Here is a 25506-nt window from a genome sequence, read left to right on the forward strand (position 1 = left end):
CTGTGTGTGGGTGTGTGTGTGTGTGTGTGTGTGTGTGTGTGTGTGTGTGTGTGTGTGTGTGTGTGTCCCCGTCCTTTTTGTGTAGACATTAGATCTTTGGTGATTGTCTGGCTGTGCAGTAAAAATGCAAGCTCAGCAGAGCACTCTGAAAGGCCTACGAGTGGGACCTCTCCCCATAACCCCGCCCTCTCTGTCTCAGTTGGTCTTGCCGGTTCTGTCTCACAGATCTGTGTTTTTATAGGGCCAGTATAAACATCCCTCTGTATCCCTCACTCCTCTAGCTTTCTCAGATTCTCATACATTTACACGCACACACTGCCTTTTGTTCTTCTTGCGGCAGCCAGTCAAGCCAGCACCAAATTGAGAGTGAACTGACTTGTCTGTACAGGAACAATAGTCAGAGTGCTGAGTGCCCGCTTTGTGTATGCCAGGGCAACAAAGCCAGCTCTTTCGATTACCGAAAAATCACGCCTGCACAAAAGTAAACAAGCATACACACACATGCCACCACTCTATGTTGTGTGTGATGGTGGGGTTTTCTCACCAGTTCCAACTAAATCACATTTCAGTTCTGTCTTATGACATTGTCCGCTTTCGATATAACTTGTCCTCCCTCTTTAGTGTTGCGGATAAGCTGGAACCTATCTCAGCAGACTTTGAGCGAGAGGCAGGGTACACTCTGGACCAGTCACCAGCCAATCGCAGAGCACATATTTTGGAGGGCAAAGCAGTGACGTAACAGCTTAGTTCTGAATAGTTTTCATCGTCTGAATAATTTTATTGAAAACAACTATCATCATACAGCAGCCCAACATAAACACAATTGACAATAATTAAATAGCAGCCCCATGCAGCCTTTAAACAGGAAAGAAATGCTCAAAAAAGACGACAATCTCAGGTGGTCTTATTGCCATTTCATTCCAAAACGCCCCCTAAAGTTTCATCATTTCTTTCATTCTCATTCATTAAGAGAATCTTGTCAGTGGGGGAAATTAATATCTCTGAAAATCATGTGATATTAAAGACAGATGTTTATTCTTGTTCCCTAGCTAATGGGCCAATTCATCGCACGAGCTGTTCGTGACCAAATATTGTCGAAGAGCTACATTGAGGGATACAAAGGCAGAGTTGGCTGTGAATACACGAGGTATGTGATTACATTTAGATAAAATGTTTATTTGGAGGTTGGTAGAGTTGCCAAAAAAATTTGACTCCATGATTTATACTTTTTTTTTAATTAGACCATCAACATCAAATTTCATATACTGCTAAAAAAAAGAATGAAATCTGTATAAAACAACATAAATAAAGGCAAATTCAGCCCCAAAAAATGGTATTAAATTATTCTAAATATTTTTTATAGACAGTAGTCTCACGACCTGGGTTCTCAATGAACACCCGCCAACCCACCAAACGCGGGTTAAAATTCAATTTGGCGAGTGTTGATGTGTGAGGCAATTGTAAGTCAAATATACCTTGGGTTGGGCATCGAATCTCATAAGATCAAGATCCTGGAATCGTTCACATTTAAAATTGTGGTGCTCCGTTTGCCTATCGGAAGAACAACTTGCTGAAACTAACGAAGAACTGCGCGCACACCCGCGTCACACATGTGCGCCCTGCGCCAATCAGAAGTGTGGCTTAACTAAATTCTGAGTCACCTCAGTGCAATACTTAGAATAAATACTATGCTGTAATGCTATATAATGCCGTTTAACATACTCTCTGGCAGGCCAAATGCCGGTATTTCACACAAGAGTGCAACCAGTGCAAGAAACTGACAGGGCATGACATCACTCCTTTTTCATAGTCTGTAAAGTCAACAAATAGATTGAATATGAGGCCAGCGGTGTTATGCCTCTTGAGACCATGAGTCGCACGCAATTTGTTTGCTCCCGTTGTCCCTGCCATGCTTAGCGTTCATTTGTCACTTTGAAACCTTTGCTTGTGAAAACTGCGTGACTGGTGAAATTGAGTCATTTCGCTAGTGGTTACTTTGGACTGGTGAAAAAGTCACGTGAAAGCACCTAAGGCACAAGTCTCTGTGACAAACCACAACAAACAGCAAATCATGCAAGCAATAATACAAGTAATAGTGAGTGGAATGTAGTTCACTGGAACTAAGGAAAAGTGTTCCCTATACTGAGTTTTAAGACATTTTTATGTTTGTAGTTTTCATTGCTGTTGAACAGTACTGCATCATACCAAGATGTATTGTGTTTTGTTGATACTTCACAGACATGGCAATCACAACTGGGCATTATTATTCTTGTAATAGCCGATGTGTTTTTGCCAGAGTTCCTGTGTTAGATTGTGGAAGTGTACTTAATGTTTTGATTTGAATACACATGAATCACTGATCTTGCAGGGCGGCCCTAGACCGGGCGGCTGTGCTTTTGAAGATGAGTAAGGGTGGGGTTCGTATAGATAACCAATGGGGCGCAGGCGGTGGCCAGAGACCTGTCACGCAGCTTGTCAAAGAGGTAACAGTCCTTCAGATCATTACATCATTACCGCTTTCCACTTCCTGTCGACTTTTAATGACTGGGAGTCCACTGTTGCGGGGTAAAACAAAAACACCTTTTTTTTTTCCTCTCTACCTTCTCTTTTCAATATTGTCAGATGAACCTGCTGCTAAAGGAATACATCCTATCCGGCGACAGCAAGGAGGCTGAGCGGTGCCTGAAAGATTTAGAGGTTCCTCATTTTCACCATGAGTTTGTCTATGAGGTAAGTCAGTCTGCAGGCGCAGTCAGCCACCAACTGACCTGGCTCAGTATTGCAACTTATTTCTTTAAGGCTATAGTCATGGTATTGGAGTCCAAGGGAGAGAAGACATTCAAAATGGTTCTGCAGCTTTTTAAGTCACTCTCTGTGTCCTCCATTATCACTGTGGACCAAATGAGAAGGGTAAGATGCCACCTACTGGTTTCACTTATGTACTGCATATTATTTCACTTGAGGTACAGTACTGAGTTTTTTTTTCCCTTAGGGCTATGAAAGAGTTTATATGGATATAGCTGAAATTAACATAGATGTTCCTCGTGCGTACTTCATCCTTGAGCAATTTGTTGAAAAGAGCTTCAATATGGCAATCATTGATGTAAAGTTACGAGATCTTTGTCCCTGTAGGTAAGTGCACGCTCTCTTTGCAAAATTATTACAACATATACGAGTGTGAAACTTGTGAACAATATCGGTTTCTTTCTCCTCTTAGGGGTCGCAAGAGATTTGTCAGCGAAGGAGACGGGGGTGTCATCAAAACTGAAAGCTAAGGAGAAGTGCTTTTTTTCAGCTCCAGTACTTTTTTACTTGCATAGTTTTCCAAACTAGGGGCAAAAAAAATGCACTTTTGAAACTGAAGCTCACTGGATGATTTCCTTCCATGTTTCAATATAAACAATAACCTAAGTTAACCCTGAAAGTGCCACACCTGTGTGTCAGTCATTCCATGTTATGATGTACAGTATTCAACTGAGTTCACTGCCACACCTTTTGTGTGTTCTACGAGGCAAACATTTGTACACACAACTGCTTTGTGTTAAGAGCTTTATAGAATGGCGTATGGAAAATAAAGGGGAGAATGTTGTATGCAATACTGGCCCCCCTTTACTAGCTGCTTTTTCTATGCTGTGTGACTCATTTTCTGAAGGTCAATTCAGGTTCCAAGAAGTGGTGTGAAAGAGTGTTTATTTTTATATCAATCGCATACTGGTACTCATGATTTGCCATGTGTTTCTCTTTGTCTGTTCATTAAAACAACTATAAAGAATAAGACTTCTTGGGTGAGGGGCAACGTACCAATAATTTATAAATTATATAATACATAAATAACACTACAAACAAGACATACGGTAGTTGTAAATAATGAACGTTTCATTTGCTAACCTCCCGCCAATCCATCCACTGCTCAATAAAGCATTATAAATGTATTTCATTGCTGGCTGGTTCGTATCTAACAGGCGTGATTCCTCTTTCATTCAAAGCTCTGATGGAGAGAATCCACCGCAGGTCTACTGCGACTGCTCCTTCATTGCAACTTCTTGTTGTTTGATAGCCTCTTGAGCCTCCATCTGCATCTTCTCCAGCTTCTCAACTGTGACCGACTTGAGTGGGAGGAGTTTGGGTTTACAAAGCACCATCGTTGGGACATCTTCCATAGAAAGCTGCCCTGTGACAACAAAAAAAAAAAATCCACCAGCAACATGCACAACTAAGTTTAAGTGATCATTTTTCTTGCCAACTAAATCAATAGTGGCTCTGTGATGACACGCTAGCTTTTTTTCATCTCCCAATTTAACACACACATACTTTATATATGTTAAGATGAACCAAATGTGCACAAACCTTGCTTCGGCAGAACTTCTCTGAATACGGATTTTACCTCTGGCATTGTGTCCTCTTGTGTGACCTGTTGATGAGTGGTAAGTATTTTATGATAAGTATTTTACTGGAACCGGAGTACTAAATATACATATATTTTTTTCGTCGGGTAAAGGCAATAAAAGTCGACATGATTTTGCCGTGGTCAACAGCTCTTGCCCTCCGTATGATGCAATGATATTGTTAATTGCTCTCCGTATGATGCAATGATATTGTTAAATGAATAAATCGCGATTCAATCAACTGAGCATTTTTGGTTTTGTACCAGTAGGATTCTTGTATCTAAGTGCGCCATACAGTGACTGAAAATACTCACGTTGTAAATCTGATGAATTGTAATTCAATGACAACTGGACAGTTGCAAACACTGACTTTAGTGTTAAAATTAAAACGATTCCAAATAAAATCGTGTCTATAACGTTTTGGCAGACAATAATTGTGAATGCAATAAATGCTGTCCTGAGAAGTGCTCTTACTCAATATTTCACGCGGCTAATGTGGCGTGACCCACACGACCAGTCCGAATTTAAGTATTTTATAGTGAAGTGCTTTGTCATTTGTAAACAACATTGAGCTAGCCGACCTGACGCTACGATTAGCATTTACCTTGACTATCTACACAAACACTACTTCATTCTGTAACGCGGATATTTTTAAGAAACGCGATCACAACTCAGGCTTGCAGTTAAAAATTAAATAGTTGTTGGCTCCTTCTACCAATTATCGTCAAAGGACTACTCACCTTTTACTCGGAATATTACAGTTGTCAGGACAACGTTTTGCTAGATAACGTCACTTTCTTCTGCGCCTTTGCCACCCTAATAGTGTGCTACTGCCATCTACAGGCAACACTTTGACGAACACAAACAAGCTCTCGCCGACCTTTCCCCTGATTTTGTTTTAATGAGGGAATAGAAGTTGCATAAAATGCACGTTTGTTGATTTCATCACCACAAGCTGTAATATTAAGGACATCTGGAGTATCACTCTGATTACACGAGTCAACAGCAATTTTTAATCAGCTGGAATTGTGTGGTCAACGTATTTTTGACGCTCATTTAAAACAAGTCTTTTTCAGCAAATCGTTTTTTTTTTGATCTTTTCATTTTTTTAAGTCTGACCTGCAAAAGCTTGCGCATTTGGATTTTACCGCGCATTGTAATTTATCGCTATATAGATTCAGAGAAAATGTTCACCTCATGTTGAGCATAACCCTTCATTCATAAATATTACTATATTGCAAACACAGTATTATTGTTATTATATTATCATTGTTATTATTATTATTATTAGTGGTAGTAGTAGTAGTAGCATGATGAAAACCTGATGCACCTGATGTACTAAATAAAAATTGAGTGTAGATTCAGAATTAGTGCAAAAATATTCGAGAAAATTTTAGTTGCAATTCAAAAAACAATTAAGAATTTGTTGACTAGCGTTATTTGTGTTTTAATGATCATGTCCGGAAAAGTTAAAAAAAAAAAAAAAAAAACAACAAACCTCATAAATCTATAACTTTGTGTAGCATAATAATGTTTTTATACACATTACAGTTTGTCTTTGTTCATTTTCTAGGTTATTCAGCAATTCAGACAATTTGGAGTATGTAGTAAAACGTTGTGGTCCTATATCAATCTTCACTCAACTGAATCTTGTTTGCATGTGTGTTTTTCCCCCTATGAAGTGTGCTGATCATATTTTGCTGTATTTCTAAGACTAGCGATAACGTTGAGGTCATTTGAGATAGCTGTGGTCAAAGGTTACACATGTGATGAGCCAACATCATAACACTGCAATCCCCATAAAATATAATTAGAAAGTGGCCATGGTTGGAACATCGGTATACAGTATTTATAAAATGTTATTTTCCCTACTTTTTTCACCTCTAATATCTGAAACAAAATATCCAAGCATGAAGGTTTTGGTCAAAGATTGACCTTTTGGAAAGAGAAAAGTACAGGGTGTCCATATAGTCTTTTACATATTAACAAAGCTGTAGACGTTTTAATGTTGGTCAACAAGAGGGGACGAAGAGTGAGTGATTGCCACTGCCTAGAACTGAAAACGATCACAAAATCTAGCTGTGGTCTTGACCACAAAATGTACCCCTAAAGGTTCCGTTTTTTTATCCCTCTTTTTGCCACTGAGAAAAACATGTGACGTTATGGTGAAAAAGTGTATTACAAAAGCAAAGGAATAGAAGTGTGGAAATGATTACAAATGAGGAGTACATAATGAAGTTATTCATTTGTTTCAGTGATGTGCGGTGGGCTTCATGCCTGGTGAGGCAATGACACTCAGATTTACAAATTTACAATATAGGCTTTATAAAATGTACAAGTTTGTAAGTCTTCCTGAATCATTTCTGCTTGTATGCAGGGAAATAGATTGATCCATTTATGACAAAGGACGATCAGTAGAAACAACCATAAGAGATTAAGCATTTTGATGTGTTTGTAAGCATGGGAATTCAGACTAAAGCAATAACAATTGCTTTGAATCAAATTTTGACTCTAGAGATAATTATTGAGTGTGTGTGTGTAGACATTTTATTTTATATCTATCTATATCTATATATCTATATCTATATCTATCTCTATCTCTCTATCTATATATATCTATATATATCTATATCTCTATATATATATATATATCCAGGTATTCGATTTTGTTGCAGTGAACCCGTAGAAGCCATTTTTAGGAGTTTATATACCAGAACCTCATCAACACTTGAAATGCCAAATGCAATGTAAATAAATAGTTGGATCACCATCGAATACCTAACTAAATCTGATTAACATATATACTGTATATAATTTTTTATTATATTGTAAAGCGACTTCGTGGACAGTGGTCATGCACCGTGAATTTCCTGTTCTTGGAAAGCTGCAGAGAAGTTGTTCGCAGCTTGTTGTCGCGTCGTCGACCGTCGGAGCTCACTGCGCATGTCCGCCTTGCAGGCAGGCGTGGCGCGGTTGGTGTCAAATGACGCGATTGGTCCGCGCGGAATGACGCATTTGATGGCAGCGAGGGCGGGGCGGGGCGGGCAGCGGGGCACCAGTGCTGGTTGGAAAAGAGGAGGAAGCGGTGAGGATGGCGGAGTCATACCTCTGAAGGTAAAAACACTATATTATCCGATTTACACATGCCATTTCGCCTTGTCACGCTAATGCAGATATTATAGACTGACCAGGTTTTTGCTAAAACGTACGTAACGCCCGAGTGTCATTTTACTGTAACGAGTATAAACGCACTCTTTTGTTCAGCTTCGGAATGGCCGCTGATTTTGGAGTGTTTTCTTTTTTCTCTTTCTTTCTTCGGCTCACATTCAATACAGGAACAGCTTGGATGCTGTAGTAAAGATGAGTCCGCGCCCTCTTTGGCGTCATTGCCTCTTGCGCCAAGATGTCGCTTGCTTCCGTGGCTCTTAGTGGTGGGTGTTTACCGATCGACCGACCGTCCGTTGGCCCTGAGCTGGCCTCAGTGAAGGCTTCGTTTCTTGGTCCAAGTCGTGGCTTCGCGTCAGTCAGCCGCTCTGCTTGGGCCTACGTTGCACTAGGTTAATTTGAGAAAAAATACAATCGCCAGTAGACAGCAGCAAATACAAGACGCTTGCCGTCTCCCCAAATAAGTGGAAAGAACAAGAGCTTGTCTGGAAGCAGCGAACTGCAGCGGCGTGTTTCGGACTTGTTACGTGTCTCGGAATTCAGTTAGCCCGAGTGGCTAACCTGCTGGCTCGCTGACGTTAGCAAGTTAGCAATCTTCTACACTGACGTTTGCTATTGACGTTTAGCTCACTTTCTTTTATTTCCTGAATTCATGTCAGACACACATTCCATTGGTTTTCCTGAAATTGGGGTTCAACTAATGTTTTGTCCTCCTCATCCAAGCAGTCAAAAGTATTCCTCTTACGCGCAACGTTGCTAAACAGTTCGTTAGACCAAGTCCACGTATAACCCCATCTAGGGAGAATTTAGAATTTACAACTCCCTGACGTCAGGTTGTGTGTGCCAAGTTTGAGACAACGTACACAACTTTTTGCATTGCATGCACAGGAACTAATGTAGCTAAGGTGTCATGACTTATGACATGCACGACCCGCTACTGATATGTTGTTAATCTGATCCCCAGGATTTGTCATTTACACAGCAGACGTCCACAGTTTGAACTGTAATCTAACCAACTATCGAATGGTTCATCTATATCAGCAACCCAATAAATTAATTGCATTTTCTCAGCCCTTACAGTTATGCTTTATTTCATTCAAATCCTCACCATCCAGCAAGCTTACTGCATGCTGGCATATCTGATCGTCACACATTAATACCGGTACGTTTATTAGTGATCATCATGTTAGATAACACTGGTCAACTGCAAATTGTAATCAGAAATGACTTGAGTTGTCTAAAGGTATTTTTGATGAGTTTTTTTTTTAAATGGCCCCGTCCTCCCTGTGTGGAGTTTGCATGTTCTCCCCGTCCCTACGTGGGATTTTTCCAGGTACTCCAGTTTCCTCCCACATTCCAAAAACATGCTTGGGAGGTTGATTGGACACTCTAAATTCTCCCGAGATGTGATTGTGAGTGCTAATTGTTGTTCGTTTTTGTGTGGGCCCTGCTATTGGCTGGCAACCAGTTCAGGGTCCACCCCGTGCCTCCTGCCCGAAGTCAGCACGTCTGAAACCCTCGTGAGGACAAAGCGGTTCAGATAATGGATGAATAATAATCATAATAGTAATCGTAATAATAATCGTAATACTTAGCATTTTGCCAAACTGTAATTTCTGGGAACTCACATTTCTATGTGTCTTTATAGGACCATTACTTTTATTAGATATTTTTAAAATCCACAAAAGCCCCATTAGACTTTTTTGAGGTATATTTATGAAAAAAAATATTATTTTTGTTTTTTCTTAACAACATAAACGTTTAGCTCAAAGAGTCTATTTTGTCAATGGCTTTTTAGTCAGAGTTGGACACCACATTATATCATTTCAAAAATAACCACCTATAATGATGTTTGTTCTGTTTTCCAGCTGCAATTACCACAAACTGCAAAGTTTATGCCTTTGTTTTTGGAGGTGCACATTTGGCATGCTGCAATGAGTTGATCGAAGCTTGAATGTTGTTCACTTGAACTTGAAACAAACCTCATTATCTTATTTTGTATTCTATTTTTCCCCCTCTCCAATGTGTAAAGAACAAGGGAGGTAACTGCAACAGGTTCTGTGCTGACACTAAAGAAGATAGTCTGGTAAAACACATTGAAAATATGGCATTAATTAGACGAATATTTTGGACGAGAGCAACAGTTCAAGTTAACCAAACTAAAAGAAATGCCTCAACGTAATGTATAAATGCTCGACTGTATGAGAAGTACCATGCTCAGAATATACTGGTCCTTTCTATTGCAATTGAATGTCAGCCCTTGAATATCTTTTAAGCTTGGAAAATTTGGTGCTTGACCAAATCTTTCTGGAAAATGTGCTTTGGACTGTCAAATTGTGATGTCAGCATATTATGCAAGCTCTTTGCACACCTCATTGTAGACCTCCTTTCAGCCAGCATCTCAAAGGATTAATCACTCTTGTTTCGTTTTTTTTTTTTTTCTCAACGTGAAGAATAATGTAAAAAACACGAGAATATGCACCTGAAGTTAGTGCAAAGCAAGCACACTCTGGCTCCATCCAAGTACTTTTGAGCAGCGTTATTTCAGTCTCATGCCAGTTGAAGATGATTACCCTAAGCTCTGCGAATGTGCAAGTGTTGGGTCCGTTGTCTTTATTTGGGTAGACTTATACTGCCTATATTTGTTCCCATTCCCATTGGTTTGGTAGGATGCTCAGCTGGAGCCGGTATTGACCAGTTTTCTGTAAATTGTGTTGTCTATTTGTGCATCCTGATATAGTATTTTTCATGTAATGAGTGGCCAGTTCCTGTCATAACCAAGTAAATATCACTCAAAATATCTGCTAGTACAACCAATTTTCATGGAGTGCACTAAAGTCCAAAGAATCAAAATAAATACATTAAGGATGTTCTTCAAGAAGCATTACATTTTTTCGCTGATCTGTAATTTTGTTAATTTTTTAAAACAAAATAATCCAGAGGTACATAGATACAAGATATTGCCAAATGGAACAGCACTATCTTAGTTTTATACGGCACAATGTAACATTCCGGGTTCCTGTGGTGGTGGTAGCCCAAAAAAAAAAAAAAAGATGAGGTAGAATAAGAATCCACTTCCACACAATTACTGGGATCACCCAAAAATGCCCATCATTTATTTAGACAGAAACTTTCAAAGCCCGGTTTTTCAGCATCTAATTGTTCAAAAGTGTTCCCAAAAAGGAGACAATTAGTTACCTTGTGTTCCAAAAAGAGTTGATTGGCAATATAAAAGAAGCACTACGGCGGTGACTTAAAGGTCCTGCTTGATGACATCACTTTTAGGGGACACACAGTAAGGCCAAACGGAAAGGGAGATGATGTGTACAATTAAAAAAAAAAAAAAAAAAAGACATTTTGAACTTGTCAGTAGTCATACTCTATTTCAGGCCAGAGGTGTCAAAATCATTTTTGTCCGGGCCAAACTATAGTTATAATTTTCCTAATAGTGCCATTTTGACTGTGAAACCATGTTAATGTACCTCCTCAAATTACCCCATACACAAATTTACGGAGAACTCATTTTGAATTCAGCACTCAAGAAGAATAGTTAATTCAACTGTTATTCAGGTTCCCATGATAAGGGATTTGGTCACAAAAAAATCTAAACATTATTTTTTTACACATGCCAATTTTAAATTTTAGTCCAGATTATGCGTTGTTAGGTTTCACAGGCCACATAAAATTAACAAAAAATTAAATCGTCGACACAGCAAGGAATTACTATATGTGTCTAATGTGCAAAGATGCAGACATTGGGCTATTTATGTATTGCAGGTCGCTGGGGTATTATACAGTGTAAACATTCAAGTGAGCAGAATTACAGAAGAAAAGGATTGCATAGGTTGGTTAGCAGATTGCGATGTCACTACTTCAGGAGTCAGATGCCGCCTGGCTAGAAGCTTTTTTCATTTTTTTCTGGCTGTGACACTCCTGTAGCGTGTACCAGATGGGAAAAGTTTGAATAATGTGTGCTGTCTCCGATAATGTTTTGTGGCCTCTTTGTAGCGCGACTGTCGGGTGCAAGAGGTCTAAAAGAACTGAATTTCCCGAACGACCATTATATCAACATCAGTTTTCATTGTTACACAATACACATGAAGGAAGCAGCTGAGGTAAACCTAACACAAGTTAGAGGAGAAAATTGAGTGACATTAGTTGTAGCGGGCCTTCTGTTTCGAGTGGATAGCAAAAACGTGAAGCTGGCATCTCAGGATGGGGATAATGTTTGCGGTTTGGAAATAATTTCATTTGGAATGTGACGACAGTGCAACATTGACTTGTAATGTCTGTAAATGGAGCATTCGCGTTCAACTGAGATTTATTAATTTATATACTAGAGTAGTCGGTCCGTATATTGTACAATATTGAAATCATGACTTCAAATGTGTTCATGCAGCTACCTCCTAAAAGTAGAGTTAAGTGGTCTGGTTTTACTTTGACAGCACTGTTCGGAATCGATTTGTTGACCACTGAAGAAGGTCTTTAGTTTGCTGCTGCACTAGGTGGAATTTTGTTTCCAGTATATTATTAGTATTTTTTTTTTTTAGATTTTAGCTTGTTCATTTTCGACATTATATTTAGTATATATAATTTGTGTGCATCCTTATTTTGTACAGCATCACTGATGTCGCCTACTTATTTGGTTTGAACATCTGCTTCACTTGACATGGAGCCAGATATAGTGTATGAATCCTGACATGAACAGTAGATGCCTAGTAGCTGTGACACGCCATTTTGAACTGTGTGCCAAAGGTGACTCTAAGGTAGTGGGGGCAAAGAGTCAGCATGGTCCATGTTTGTGCTTACAGTGCACACAGTGCACTCGTCTCCAGATCTTTTCGACAGAAACACATTTTAAAGTCCTTCTAGCTTACGCTGATGCATTTTATAAGACAAAGAATTTCTATTATTTAAGATGTGAATTCCCAAGCAAGCATCAATTGGTAATTGCAGCCAAATAAATCCTTCATTGTGTAGCAGTTTGACGGTCATGCGTAGCTTTTGAAAGTAGCAATTATTTTGTTACATTTTGTAGAAAGACGAAGCTGAATTTCCAAGGGAGTTGCGATGTGTAAAATGTAAGTGAAAAACAGAATACAGTGATTTGCAAATCCTTTTCAACGTATATTCACACGATATTGGTGTAGTATAGTAATTGTAATAATTTCTACAGTCGGCACTGCCTGTGAGGTCGGTGGGTCAGGGGGAAAATAATCAGCCCTAAGGAAAAACCTCTAGGGCTGCAAAGGTTGCAAGGGCCACTTTGAAATTCTTTGATTTACCAGGTAAATGTATATGTAAATATACATATGTAAATGTCATATTGAAGTTTTCATAGCCTTTGTGGTGGTCGTCTTCCCGCTTCCCCGGTTTATAATTGTTGCCAGTATCACAATAGATTTAATTAATGCTGGACCGATATACTTTTTTCAACGCTGATACAGATTATTAGTACCGTAGTTAAGGAGGCCTATAACTGATATTTTAAGTCAATATTCACTGGTCGGAAAAAAAAACTGGAAATTTAGCAAAATAAAAACTCCCAACACTTGTTTTTTTTTAAATGCCTTTAAGCACGTTTATTAACCAGCTTTTCTGATTTACATGTTCACACTTTTTTCTTTCTTTCAGGTCTTAGAGAAAAGACAACTTTGTTTTCAAATTGTAACAAAAAGTGTAGCGAGCTCCCAAGGCCAGCTGTGTATCTTTTAAAGTGAAATGAAAACATGTGACATCTCCTTAAAAGTTGACTAGAGTATATTTTTCTAAAAATTCAATACAACTGAAATGTTCATCCTTCACTTGTGTTTGTGTTCAACAACCAAAAAGTGCATCTGGCCAGCGATATTAATGTCGCATCCACATGGCTGTTTCTTCTCTCCGCTGCTTTTTGTGGGTGTTGCGTCATTCTTGTGTCCCATATGCAGCTGCTGTCTCCGCCATGCTGGCTTTCTTCATTTACGGCTCTAAATTTTTCGAAGACCGGACTTTCCCTTGCAGTGCTTTGCCGTCAATTTTTTGCACCGTGTCAATTCAGCACTTTGTATACAGCTGTGGTTGTTTTAAAGTACTCGATACATGAAAGTTTAATTGAGCTTAACGTGACACGTTGCTTACACACAAGACACGCAGACACAGCCATTCACTCACTTGATACTTTCATGACTATTTCCTGATCACTATTGGCAGCAATTTTATTTCAAGTGGTTCAACTTCTCTTCATAGCCATGTGGTTGATGTAGCACATAAGCTCCGTTTTGTTACAATGGAGGAGCGGTGATCTTTTTTGCCTCATGGCAAGGCAGTTTACTGTGGTAATCAGAACTCCCCCTTGTGTTTATATGACATTAATGGGCTCAGTAATGTTACAAGTAGTTGTGCGGAAGATGGCCAGCTTTTTTGCTTGTAAGCCGCCGGATGTTGCTGCGCCATGGTCGTTCTTTCCCGGATGGATAGATGGTGCCGTTTTATAAAACGAAAGCATCAAGCACCATGGATGAGTTGACCTTGAATTCTCTCGCAGCTGCTCGAATCCTACGGTCCTCCGCTGAACTGATAGCTTGCAGTTTAAATTGTGCCTCGTAAGCATGTCTTTCCGCAGGTGCCATTTTCGGGGCATTTACAATTTATTTCCCCAAAAGTTTCTCTTAAAAAATGATGAGGATACAGTACAGCCAATGATGGCTTGATGTTTTTTTTTTCTTCCTAGGGGAGAAGGGGCATTGGTTGAAAAGAACATTGACATCATTTGTTTATTTCATCTTATCTCCCCCCCCCCCAAAAAAAAGATGAATCTAATAGTACTTTTATGCTATGTGTAATGTCAAAGCATGTTCTCATGCAGGGACATGCAACGCACAACCATAAAAGGAAGTTTCGTGTTCAGTTTGGATTAGATGACAATGGAGGGAGGATCTGGCATTTCTCATTTTATGGTCAGAATTCTTTTACACAGACGTGCCTGTCACAGCCCACAGTTTATGTTTGTCCTTTGATTTATGATTTCATGTTTGATTTCGGGAAGGGTCTGTCAAACTCTAGGCCATGTAAGGGGTGCAGTGATTTTTCCCGAAAGGTCATATGACCTCTTGTTGTGGAGACTCAATGCTTTGAAGGCCACTTCTAAAGACGAGTCTCAGCAGTGCTAACCTTTTCACTTACTTCAGATCCTCATCCAAACACGTCTCTCTTTGCTGTGGCCTAGCATGTGTGAAGCCGCTTTATACACTCACTGAGACTTAACGGACACGGTCGACCACAAAAGGCACTACTTTATGTTAAAGATTTAAAGCCGCAAGACATAAATACCCCAATGATTCCTGGAGGTACTGACAATTAGGAACAGCTAAATAGCAGAATGCAAGTCGAGGTGGGGCTGGCGGCATCTGTAATGTCAACACCCGCTGGTCTGCTTATTTAGTCGCAGAAAGTTGGTGTGAGGTTAGGTGCGTTACATTCAACAGATTAGCTGTGATTGGTCAACTTCCCATTTGTGTTCCGTACTCAAGGGTACTCACTGACACGTCACCACACTTGTTTTGAAGTGTTTTTGTTTCATATTTTTATGAAATACAAAACGATTGTCCAAATATAGACGTCCCAATGCCGTTTGTCAAAGATTGGGGGACTTGAGTCACATGACTTGGACTTCAGTCGACTAATTCATTTCATTTAATGTTTTGCGACTTAGGAAAAACCTTCTTTGACTTGAATTCCATGACTTGACAAGCCAATTTTTGTGTTGTGCATGTCACCAATCCTGCAACCTCTGCAACGACAACCAGCAGTCTGCCCCGACCACAGACAAGAGTTGTTGCTGACCGATTGAACAATTCTCACCAAAGCATTTGGATGTAAGGATTATCGGTTTGACGCAACCGGGGAAAGATAATCGAAACATGCAAGGTTTGAAACTTGAAGATAATAGAGAAAATATCTGTGGCGTTTACTTTCATCTGTCAGACGGAGCTAAGACAGCGGTGTGAACTGTGCAGCTAACCTAGCTCACTGGTTAAACATGAAGTAAACTTGATGTTGCTTGTGCATTGACATGACAATAAAGTAACAAATTAGACACCATGGCGAGTGTAAGCGAAACCTATACAAATGAAAAATTATTGAACCAGATACATCTATGTAGGGATGGGTAGCGAAGACGGTGTTTTTTTGGACCACCGAGCACCCCATCACATCAATTAAAAAAAAAAAAAAGAAGATATTTGTAAATACGTACCTGGGATTGAATGTCTGGATTCATAAAGTCTTTGGCGGTGAGGGAGTTTTAAATGGAAAGGTGATGTAACACACCGTCTTTGCTTTCAGTCGACTTCAATGTTTTGTGTCTTCTTTAAACTGTTATTGTGTTGCGGTGCACACTGGTTGGGACTACTATTAATCTGTGCTCTCAAAGTTGATTTGGACAAGTAATAACTGTTATGTTTTATCAATAATCCATAAACTGTTTGATGCCTAGTTTGAACTGTTGAACAGCGAAAGCTCCAAATCACTGTAAGTTGTTATATTTAAAACTGTTAAAATGTAAAAATGTTCTTTTTTTTCTTCAACAGGGGGATTATAAAGACTTTGCTGACCCTTTGAGCCTGAAAGAATTCCACAAGTTTTACCTAAAAGTCCCCATGATTGTATGCAGCTTCAACGCTTAAGAATGTATTCCACGGATGCCACAGTCCAGATTCTTCAACAGATTTTTTACTCACTGGCATTTTAACCAAAAACATTTTTAAAGTATTGCAAAAAAACTTCTTTTCCCAAGGCAAATCACAAGTGTGCGTGGTCCTGCACAGTGATGTTTTCTTTAAAAGCCCGCTCAACTGTCCTCATCCCTTTTTCCCTAAATAAGTAACCCGACAAAAACCTCATGAGCAACTCTGTAGGACACCCGATAACGTCGACATGAGTAGTACTTTAGGCAAAGAAAAAGATTCAAAAGAAAAGGACCCTAAAAGTGGTTCGGGAGGCAAAGAAAGGGAAAAGGAGGCTAAGGCTCTGGCAGGTCTAGTTAAGGATGGGGGCAAAGAAACCAAGACCAAAGGGAAAGAAACCAAAGAAGGTAAGAAGGACACGAGCAGCTCGACACCGGGTGTTGCCTTCTCAGTTGACAATACCATAAAGCGGCCAAACCCAGCACCAGGTACACGCAAGAAATCCAGCAATGCCGAGGTGATTAAGGAGCTTAACAAGTGCCGGGAGGAAAATTCCATGAGACTGGATCTCTCAAAACGGTCTATTCACATGTTGCCCACCTCCATCAAGGAGCTGACACAGCTGGCTGAACTCTACCTATACAGCAACAAACTGCAGAGCCTACCACCCGAAGTGGGTTGCCTCTCAGGCCTGCTCACGTTGGCCTTGAGCGAGAACTCCTTGACCAGTTTGCCCGACTCACTGGACTCCCTTAAGAAGCTCCGCATGCTTGATCTCCGGCACAACAAGCTGAGGGAGATCCCGCCCGTCGTCTACCGACTGACATCGCTGGCCACACTCTACCTGCGCTTCAACCGCATCACCACAGTGGAGAAAGACATCCGGAACCTTTCCAAGCTCACAATGCTCAGCATCCGGGAGAACAAGATCAAGCAGCTTCCCGCAGAAATAGGTGGGTGAAACGAGCGAGTGTGTCCCATATGGAGTGTCATTTAGCAATTTTTTTCCCCCTCTACTTAAAGCATGGCCGGTGATCCTATTTATGGTTTTCCAGGGGAACTTCGCATCCTCATTACTTTGGATGTCGCCCATAATCAGTTGGAGCACTTACCAAAGGAGATTGGGAATTGCACACAAATTACCAACTTAGATTTGCAGCACAATGAGCTCTTAGACCTCCCGGAGACTATAGGTATGCCATTTACGTTGTGCTTTTTCCATCTCTAAAGCAGCATTGAATTATGTGTATTGTTGATAGGAAATAATTTTGCAAATCTTATGTTTCAGGAAACCTTGCCAGCATAAACCGTTTGGGTCTTAGATACAACAGATTGTCAGCCATCCCCAGATCATTAGCCAAATGTCGAGAACTGGAAGAGCTAAATCTTGAAAACAATAACATTTCAGTGTTACCAGAGGTAAGTAAAAACCATAACTCGGTCAAAAATAATGCGTCATGTCCCAATATCAATATTTAAAAAAAAATGCAAATTTTTTTATTTCTCTATCTTATCTATCTCTCACTATCGCTAGCATGCTCGCTCGCTCTATTGCAAGTGTGCTCTATCGCTCTATCGCTATTGCACTCGCTCTCTTTGAATCACTTTCTCTCTCGCGCTTTCTATTTCTCTCTCTTGCTATCATATCATATCTCTCTCTCTCTCTCTCTCTCTCTCTCTCTCTCTCTCTCTAGTTAGCTAGTTGCCAATTTAAAATAAGAAAAACAATTACGGGATATTGATTAAAGATAAGATAAAACAAAACTGTCCACAGGAAAAATAATAGTAAAAGTAATTTACAAAGAATGTCCACTGTTTGTGTGCACTGTCATGTAGTGTGATATTCAATATTGTTTACGCCCATGTTCCATGTTTATTGTTCATGCGGTGTCAGTGTAGCGAATTCATACTGCAACCATTTTAGGACGACTGCATCTTTTTAGTGGACTCATTATTGCCATTGTAGATTTCTTTCGTTTTTCCTTCGGACATGCGTGCTTTCTTTTGGACAGCAAAGATATCAAGTATTTCTGCTGGAAAGGCAAAACCTGTTTTTTGCTGAAACACTCAAGGCTCAAGAAGCTGACTTTGTTTCCCACAGTTTCTGTCTGATCGTATTTAGCTTCTGTTGTGCCTCTGTTTGTTATTAAACAGGGTCTCCTGTCAAGTTTGGTCAACCTGACCAGCCTGACGCTAGCAAGGAACTGCTTCCAGTCATACCCTGTGGGTGGGCCATCCCAGTTCTCAACCATCTACTCGCTCAACATGGAGCACAACCGCATTAACAAGATCCCTTTTGGAATCTTCATCAGGGCCAAAGTTTTAAGCAAGCTTAACATGAAGGTACATGTTTGGTCTGGAATAAATTGCCTTTCGCTTCATTTGCCTTCAGCCCATCGTGCCTGACACTGTGTTACATCTTCCAGATATAGTAGGGAATATCTTCTCCAAGATCTATTGCTCTTTTTAGGGTTTTTTTCATGTTCGAAATTCATAAAACATAATTGATTCATTTGGACCTTAAATAACGAAAGACAAAAAAAATCACACTCATAAAGATCATTTTGATATGTTTATGACATAAAATGTGTGAAATACGAATCTAGTGGAAAATCCCCAGTCTTGTTTTTTCAATATATTGTGGGCTTGGCTACATGTCAAAACAGCATTACTCTACTGTCACCGCTCATAAATGTCAGTGTAATCACAGTTAATCACAACCAGCGCTAAAGATACTGTATATCGTTAACTCTTCACTCTCTTCGAAGAAGAGTGAGAAGTTCCCTAATTTAAATATCCCATTGTGAAATGTGGTAGCAGCGTGATCTATAAAATGTGCACATGCAAGGTTTCAATGTTTGTTCTGGATAAATTTCCCTCACATTGTTTCTAACTTGTGTGAACAGTAATCCTACTCAAGTCTAAATTGGCCCAAATCGGAAACATTTTTACAGATCCATCGGCACTGGGTGCCATTTGAGTTTGAATAAATCTGTAAGAATTGATTCTGGATCGAGCTAACACAGTTTGCCCAGTGGGCTGGTTTGCTCAGCTGCCTGAACGGATTTATTGAGTTGTCTCACATTTGGCTTCTAAATGCATGGTATTGTCTTCCTCAGGACAACCAGCTAAATTCTTTGCCGTTGGACTTTGGCACATGGACCAGCATGGTGGAGCTTAACTTAGCCACCAATCAGCTGACAAAGATATCAGAGGATGTCTGCGGTCTGGTGTCTCTCGAGGTGAGCCTTTGATAATTTTCATACAAGACGACATGTACTGGATATCTCAGGGCTGTTCGGTTTGTGTAGTTCAAATCTTCGTCATGACTGGCACATTCGTCCTACTTTCTGTTGGCATGTCTAAGACATTTTGCATGACACTACGTCGGGATTAAGGGAGCTACATTTGTTGTTGTTTAATTCTCTTTGGATTACGCGTCAATTTTATACTTAACTACAACGAGGGGTGACAAATAAACAGCTTGAAGCAACACAATTTGACTCTTATTTAGTGAATTGTTTGCAACTGTCGAATTTACTTAGCGACTCTGGCAAAGAAAATTGGTTCCAGTGAACCGGTGTATGCAGTAAATTTTGTAGAGTACATTTGACTCTGAAGAGACCATTTTTGGTCAAAGTCTAAACGGAGTAAAATTTACAGCTGGAAGAGAGTGAATTTAACTCAAGGTGTAGTGGATTATCTTTTAGCTCACAGATGTCAAACTCAAGGCCCGGGGGCCAGATGTGGCCCGCCACTTCATTTTTTGTGGCCCGCGAAAGCAAATCAAACATGTCAACTTCCATGATGCTTACTAAAATCTCTACCAAAATTTACAATTCTCATATTTAATAAATTAGAGACATGTTGTAAGCATTTTCTTGTGACCAAACTCCTCATTACAGTAACCTAAACAATAGTTGAATAAACCGTTATTGACTTTTTTGATCTGGTTTCAGTCATAACGGCCCTCCAAAGGAAACAGTAACAACAATGTGGCCCACGACAAAAATGAGTTTGACACCCCTGTTTTAGTTGATGAGAACATGAGTTACTCACCCACATTTTACACAGACGAGAACCTCATGTACTCTGAGTGAACAGATTTTGATCTATTCTGAAGATTTACTCCCACACAGGCGGCCGCAGGAGACAATCGTACTCTAAAATGTTTAAATGCCACTCAATTACAAATGTTCTGACTGCTTACCAATTGATCGACCAATTTTTCTGTCTCGCTTCTTTAAAGGGATGTACTGTAGTACTATTTTAGTACGGGTATACCGTGCAACCTTCTTAGGTACCCTTGAAGTTAAATGAGACCATGTGGAGTTAATCTGCCCTTTCCATGTATAAATGGCATTCGGCATTTCATTTTTTTTTTTTCTTTGTCTTGTTCGCAGGTGTTAATTTTGTCCAATAACCTTCTGAAGAAGTTACCGCATGGTATCGGCAATTTGAGAAAGCTTCGGGAGCTTGACTTGGAGGAAAACAAGTTGGAATGTCTCCCCAATGAAATAGCATATCTCAAGGATTTACAGGCAAGTTTTGCAAACAAGTTCTGTTTGAGTAGCAAAGTCTTGAAAGCTCCAAGACTTTGTCCAGTCTTTTCTAAGCTGTGACCTTCTTGCCCTCTGAATTCATTAGAAGTTGGTGTTGACAAATAACCAGCTGACAACATTACCCAGAGGCATCGGCCACCTCACCAACCTGACTCATCTGGGCTTGGGGGAGAACCTGCTGCAACATCTCCCCGAGGAGATTGGTAAATACTTCATTTTCTTACTTGTGTTTACTGGTTGCCACTCCACCCAACTTTTTTTGCCACCTTGTAGATGTCACTCTTGACAATCTTGTGAACCATTAGGGTTTAAGAGCTTTAGAGTCCCCAATTTGTCCCGTGTTTGAACCCCCCCCACGGGTTGATTGGATGTGGCGAGGCAGGTTACTGCTGAGTATGAGCTAAACAAAGATTTACAAGGGGGATGAAGCAGCCATAGGTGGTAGTTTTGTAGGCTTATGGTGGGCCTATGAGTGGCTTAAAGTAGACGACTTGGCTAAGAGACATTTCTGTCTACTTGAGGTCAGTGGACTTACTCTGGCCATGTCTGTGTTTTTTTGTTGTGGATTCATTTTAGTTTTTTTGTTTGTTTATTTGTTTTGTCTTATTTAAATGCAATTTGCACCATCACTCACAGAAACTCAGCTGTCGCGGCCCGGTCTCGGTCTCCATTAACCGCGATAAGTGAGGGAACACTGTCTAATGTTTTGTGTCACTTTCGGAACATGGCATGGGCTTATGCAGGCAGAAGACAAAGTGCTTGTGGAAACAGAAACGGGGCACTGAATAAACTTGTCTAACTTGGACAACAACAACTGGACAATAAAAAAATAATAGCAGAATTTATTAATTTGAATTCAGTGCAGGTGGACGGTTTGGCGGGTGTTTTGATTTTGTGGTCATGATTTTCCGTTCGGTTTAGCACGCGTTAACTGATTGCAACATCAGTGACATCTTGAAGTAGTCGGACATTTGACCCATTGTGGCAGTCCGAGGTTAAAAGTAGGTTTCATTCCGCCTGCAAGAAAGGAGATGCTACTAGCTCCAACATGCATGAGACAAATGCTTAAAACAAGACGGGGCGCGTCTGCAAAATGGAACTTTTCATCAAACTTGATAAGCAAAAATCTTCAGTGTCACTGTCAAGCTGCTTAAAGTGGAGGTCAGCCAAAAAAAATTCATTACAATATGTTCTTTGCGCCTATCTAAACACCCATTTTTAGCTATCTCAGGGTGTGTTGACTGAAAATGACATCACATTTGCCTCAGGGCTCAGGTAACGGCCAAGCACGACACACCGGTTTTCTGCAGCTGAGCCATGACATTATTGTATTTACACCAATCATATGTTTGAAAATTATTTTTATCAGACTAACTAATTTTCCCAGAAGTGTTTGGGAGATTTTAGCTGTGTTTTATTTCCGTTGTAAGGTAAGGCTTCTCTGCTGCTACCCAAAGCCCATAAAACATTTTCTGTCGAGAGGCTAAAATTTCAAGGATTTCAGAGAATTTTAAATGAAAAATCAAACTGATTCATCGATTCTCTCAAATAATCCTCTATTAATTTGACAATTATTTGTCCAGGAATCAATTAATTATTGCACCTCAAAATTAATGCCTTTTAAATTTGAACAATAAGATCCCTCTGATGCTCCAAAAGCTTTCTGTGGACCATGACTTACTGAAAGAAGTCATCAGAAAAATGTCACAAAGAGTCTACCAGAACATCTGCACTTTATTTCGGATTACTCAGAGGCATTTTTCAATGGCGACAGGTGTGTGCTGACTTATGTTTACCATGAGTTGAACACAGCCACATCCCCAGAGGGTAAGAAGGTGTCCATATCTTTATTATGTCTGAGTTGTGTCTTTTTCTTCCCCTCAAAAAAAAAAAAAAAAATCAATTGAGTTGTACATATTCCGGTCAAATTAATGGTGGAAAAAAAACTGGCATTTGAAAAGGGATTTTTTTTTTTTTTTTTAACCGACTGAATATGCAGGGGGGAAAAAAATGGCTTCTTAGGAACTGCCAGCGTGTAATGACAAGAAGTGGTCCTGAGCCTTTTCACCGTGGAAGTCGATACCTATTTTTATTCCTGTGTGTTAATTATTATCACCACTCTGTGGTATATTTGTTTCATTTTTCCTGGATCATTGCAGAGAGACGGTCCATGTTCACGTGCATGCTTACACTCGTCTCCCTCCTTAGGCACACTGGAGAACCTGGAGGAATTGTACCTCAACGACAACCCCAACCTGCACAGCCTGCCCTTTGAGCTGGCCCTGTGCAGCAAGCTGTCCATTATGAGCATTGAAAACTGTCCCCTCAGCCACCTGCCGCCCCAGATTGTGGCCGGGGGGCCTTCCTTCATCATCCAGTTCCTCAAGATGCAGGGACCATACCGTGCCATGGTCTGAGGACAGAGCCCAAACTCATGCCTGCCTGCCCACCCCATTCCGTGTATCATACACTGTAAAAGAAGTCAGCCGCACCCCAGCATCAGTGTCGGGGACAAAGCGGAGGAGATGGACGCAGAAGAGACTTTCTCTCACCATCTATGGGCAGACAAAAGGAGACACATGGGAGACTCTGATTTGCTCCACTTAATTCAAGTCATTCTTGGACCCCGTCACTCACGCGCATCTTCCCATTCCGAATCGTACAGGAGGAAAATATTCCCATCTCTTTGCCAAAACTGAAGATACAGTACATGAATTTCTATATTGAGTAACTGTGAGCTAAGTGGCAAGTCTTTTAATCATATAAAGCGTGCTCCCATTGCCAATGTATTTACAGTAATTCCAAGCATCTTCTATGTGAGCGAGGATGCGGCTATATGCAAATACAAACAAAACAAGTCTTTGGATCGTCACATTTACTGCTGCTGCCATAAGTTAAAGGTGTCCTATTTCTTTTGATATTTTCACTTTCGACATCAACCTCGCTCTCTTGAGATGATTACTTGTGTTACTTCTTGACCACAGAGAACAAAGGTCTAATGATGGTGTGTTTATACTTTTTTTTATGTACTTACTTTCTCTTGTTTTGTTTGTTTGTTTTTTTTTTTTTAAACTGTGCCTATGTTTAGAGTGATCCAGTGGTTCATTTCTAAACACTATTGTCCATGAGAATACAAAGATGTAAATTATTTCAAAAATTTTCTTTTTATTACTGCTGTTTTTACTTTTGTGTAGCTGTTGGATGAATCGATTGCAGCGTTATCATCAATTATGAAATAGGGCAGTTGGAGTTGTTTTTTTTTTTTAATGTTATTTTAAGAAATAGCAGCAGTAGTTGTCAAATGTATAGCTAGTAATGTATACATATGATAAATACCAATCAAAAAAGCAAGTTGGACTTTTTTTTTCACTGTGGGTGGTGCTGTGTGACTCCACCCCCATCTGTTGTTGTGTGATAAAAAGAAACAGGTGATGGGAAAAATGATGGGAGATGTTTTTATATAATGTATACAAATTCTGATTGTTGCCTTGAGTGCAATTTTAGTTTTGTTTACTTGTTTGATATTCTCTTCAGTGTTGGGCTGCATAGCTGTCATCCACTCAATCATTGACCAACATATCAAACATTTTTAAAGGACTTCACTTGGCGAGTGCATCAGAGCCTCAAAAAAAAAAAATTTGATAATAAAACATTGGCAGGTTATCCCTTGACATATTTTTTATATTATCCTTAATTTGTGTCATTAAAAAAAAAGTTCCCGTCTAATTTAATTTGTTTTTAATATGATATTTTGTCCCACACTGTCCCAGTAATGCTGCTGCTCTTATGCACTTTTTTGGAATAAAAACATTGGCATCCTCTGTTTAACACAAAACACAGTAGCCTCTCATCGGTTATTTTTCAATGGGGGCATTTTCTTTCATTAAGAAGTAATTGATCTGTAAGTTTATCTTGTAAGTTTGCATCACCTGGAAAGAATTGAGTTTTGCAGGCTTAGAGTAAGAATTGACTTTCTTTTGAGGAGGTTTTATCCTGTCAATGTTAAAAGGAACTTACTCTTGTGAACAGTAAAAGTTTGCATATCCTGCTTCTTTCTTCATGGCAAGTGAAATGACTTGTTCTGCTCAGCGTTTTTGTTTTTTATCATTGAATGTTTTTTTTTCTAAATGTGTATTCACTTAGTATTATTTCAAGTGACTGTACATTAAAAAATGCCAACAATGGAAATCAATCTTAATAATTTTGTACATTTATTACATCCTAGCCCTACACAGAATTTTCCACAGCTCCTCAACCAAGCTCAAATGAGTGGTTGGACTCCTCCCGTCTGAAGAACCATCTTGATGCGTTACCTCCAAGGGCACCCACAGGGATGGTCACCACGTCGTGAAGATGATGCACGACTGCCACAAAACCATATCAGCAGATGAGGTGCGGAAGTAATCCTGTAATAATGCACTCTGGTACTTAATTTGACGTCAGGCTGTGTGGTTTAGAACTTGCAGCAAAGCAAAACACAGTCAGATCCATAAATATTTGGATATTGACGCAAGTTTCAGCCTCCCAGCTATGTACTCCTCTACAATGGATTTGAAATGAGGAAAAAGCCTTTCACAATAGTTAGCCAGATCAAGTACATTCTCTTGGAGGTGGGTGTATCTGTGTCCAAGTCAACAATTAAGAGACATCTTCACCAGAGGAAATGCACTATTTGTGTATCCATGATGTGTAGATAATGTGAAAAATGCCCTCAAGTGCATTTGTGAG

The 25506-nt window shown here is 39.8% G+C and overlaps 2 protein-coding genes across 4 annotated transcripts in view; both read left to right on the forward strand.

Annotated features, from left to right (window-relative positions):
* The window catches only part of pdcd4b (programmed cell death 4b), a 10328-nt gene extending 6551 nt beyond the window's left edge, over positions 1 to 3777 (forward strand). The window contains exons 7-12 of one of the 2 annotated variants that reach the window (XM_019876782.1): positions 1050 to 1147; positions 2369 to 2483; positions 2623 to 2730; positions 2800 to 2910; positions 2993 to 3132; positions 3218 to 3777. In XM_019876782.1, the coding sequence (XP_019732341.1) occupies positions 1050 to 1147; positions 2369 to 2483; positions 2623 to 2730; positions 2800 to 2910; positions 2993 to 3132; positions 3218 to 3275 (630 nt within the window). In that variant the 3' untranslated portion in view covers positions 3276 to 3777. The remainder of the gene's footprint in view (positions 1 to 1049; positions 1148 to 2368; positions 2484 to 2622; positions 2731 to 2799; positions 2911 to 2992; positions 3133 to 3217) is intronic. The other variant, XM_019876781.1, reaches the window with a different exon arrangement.
* Positions 3778 to 7403: 3626 nt separating this feature from the next.
* Positions 7404 to 24966, forward strand: shoc2 (SHOC2 leucine rich repeat scaffold protein). 2 transcript variants are annotated; one of them, XM_019876682.1, is made up of 10 exons: positions 7441 to 7499; positions 7721 to 7816; positions 16121 to 17169; positions 17272 to 17409; positions 17505 to 17635; positions 18371 to 18559; positions 19336 to 19458; positions 20620 to 20757; positions 20864 to 20981; positions 22987 to 24966. In XM_019876682.1, the coding sequence occupies exons 3-10, from the start codon at positions 16467 to 16469 to the stop codon at positions 23193 to 23195; spliced, it is 1749 nt and encodes a 582-aa protein (XP_019732241.1). In that variant the 5' UTR covers positions 7441 to 7499; positions 7721 to 7816; positions 16121 to 16466; the 3' UTR covers positions 23196 to 24966. The 2 variants fall into 2 exon arrangements, with proteins under 2 accessions (XP_019732240.1, XP_019732241.1); XM_019876681.1 differs by lacking the exon at positions 7721 to 7816 and having other exon boundaries at positions 7404 to 7499.
* The last annotated feature ends 540 nt before the right edge of the window (positions 24967 to 25506 follow it).

The sequence above is a fragment of the Hippocampus comes genome, unplaced genomic scaffold (assembly GCF_001891065.2).
Source record: "Hippocampus comes isolate QL1 unplaced genomic scaffold, H_comes_QL1_v1.1 scaffold51, whole genome shotgun sequence".
In the NCBI taxonomy this organism is placed as follows: domain Eukaryota; kingdom Metazoa; phylum Chordata; class Actinopteri; order Syngnathiformes; family Syngnathidae; genus Hippocampus; species Hippocampus comes.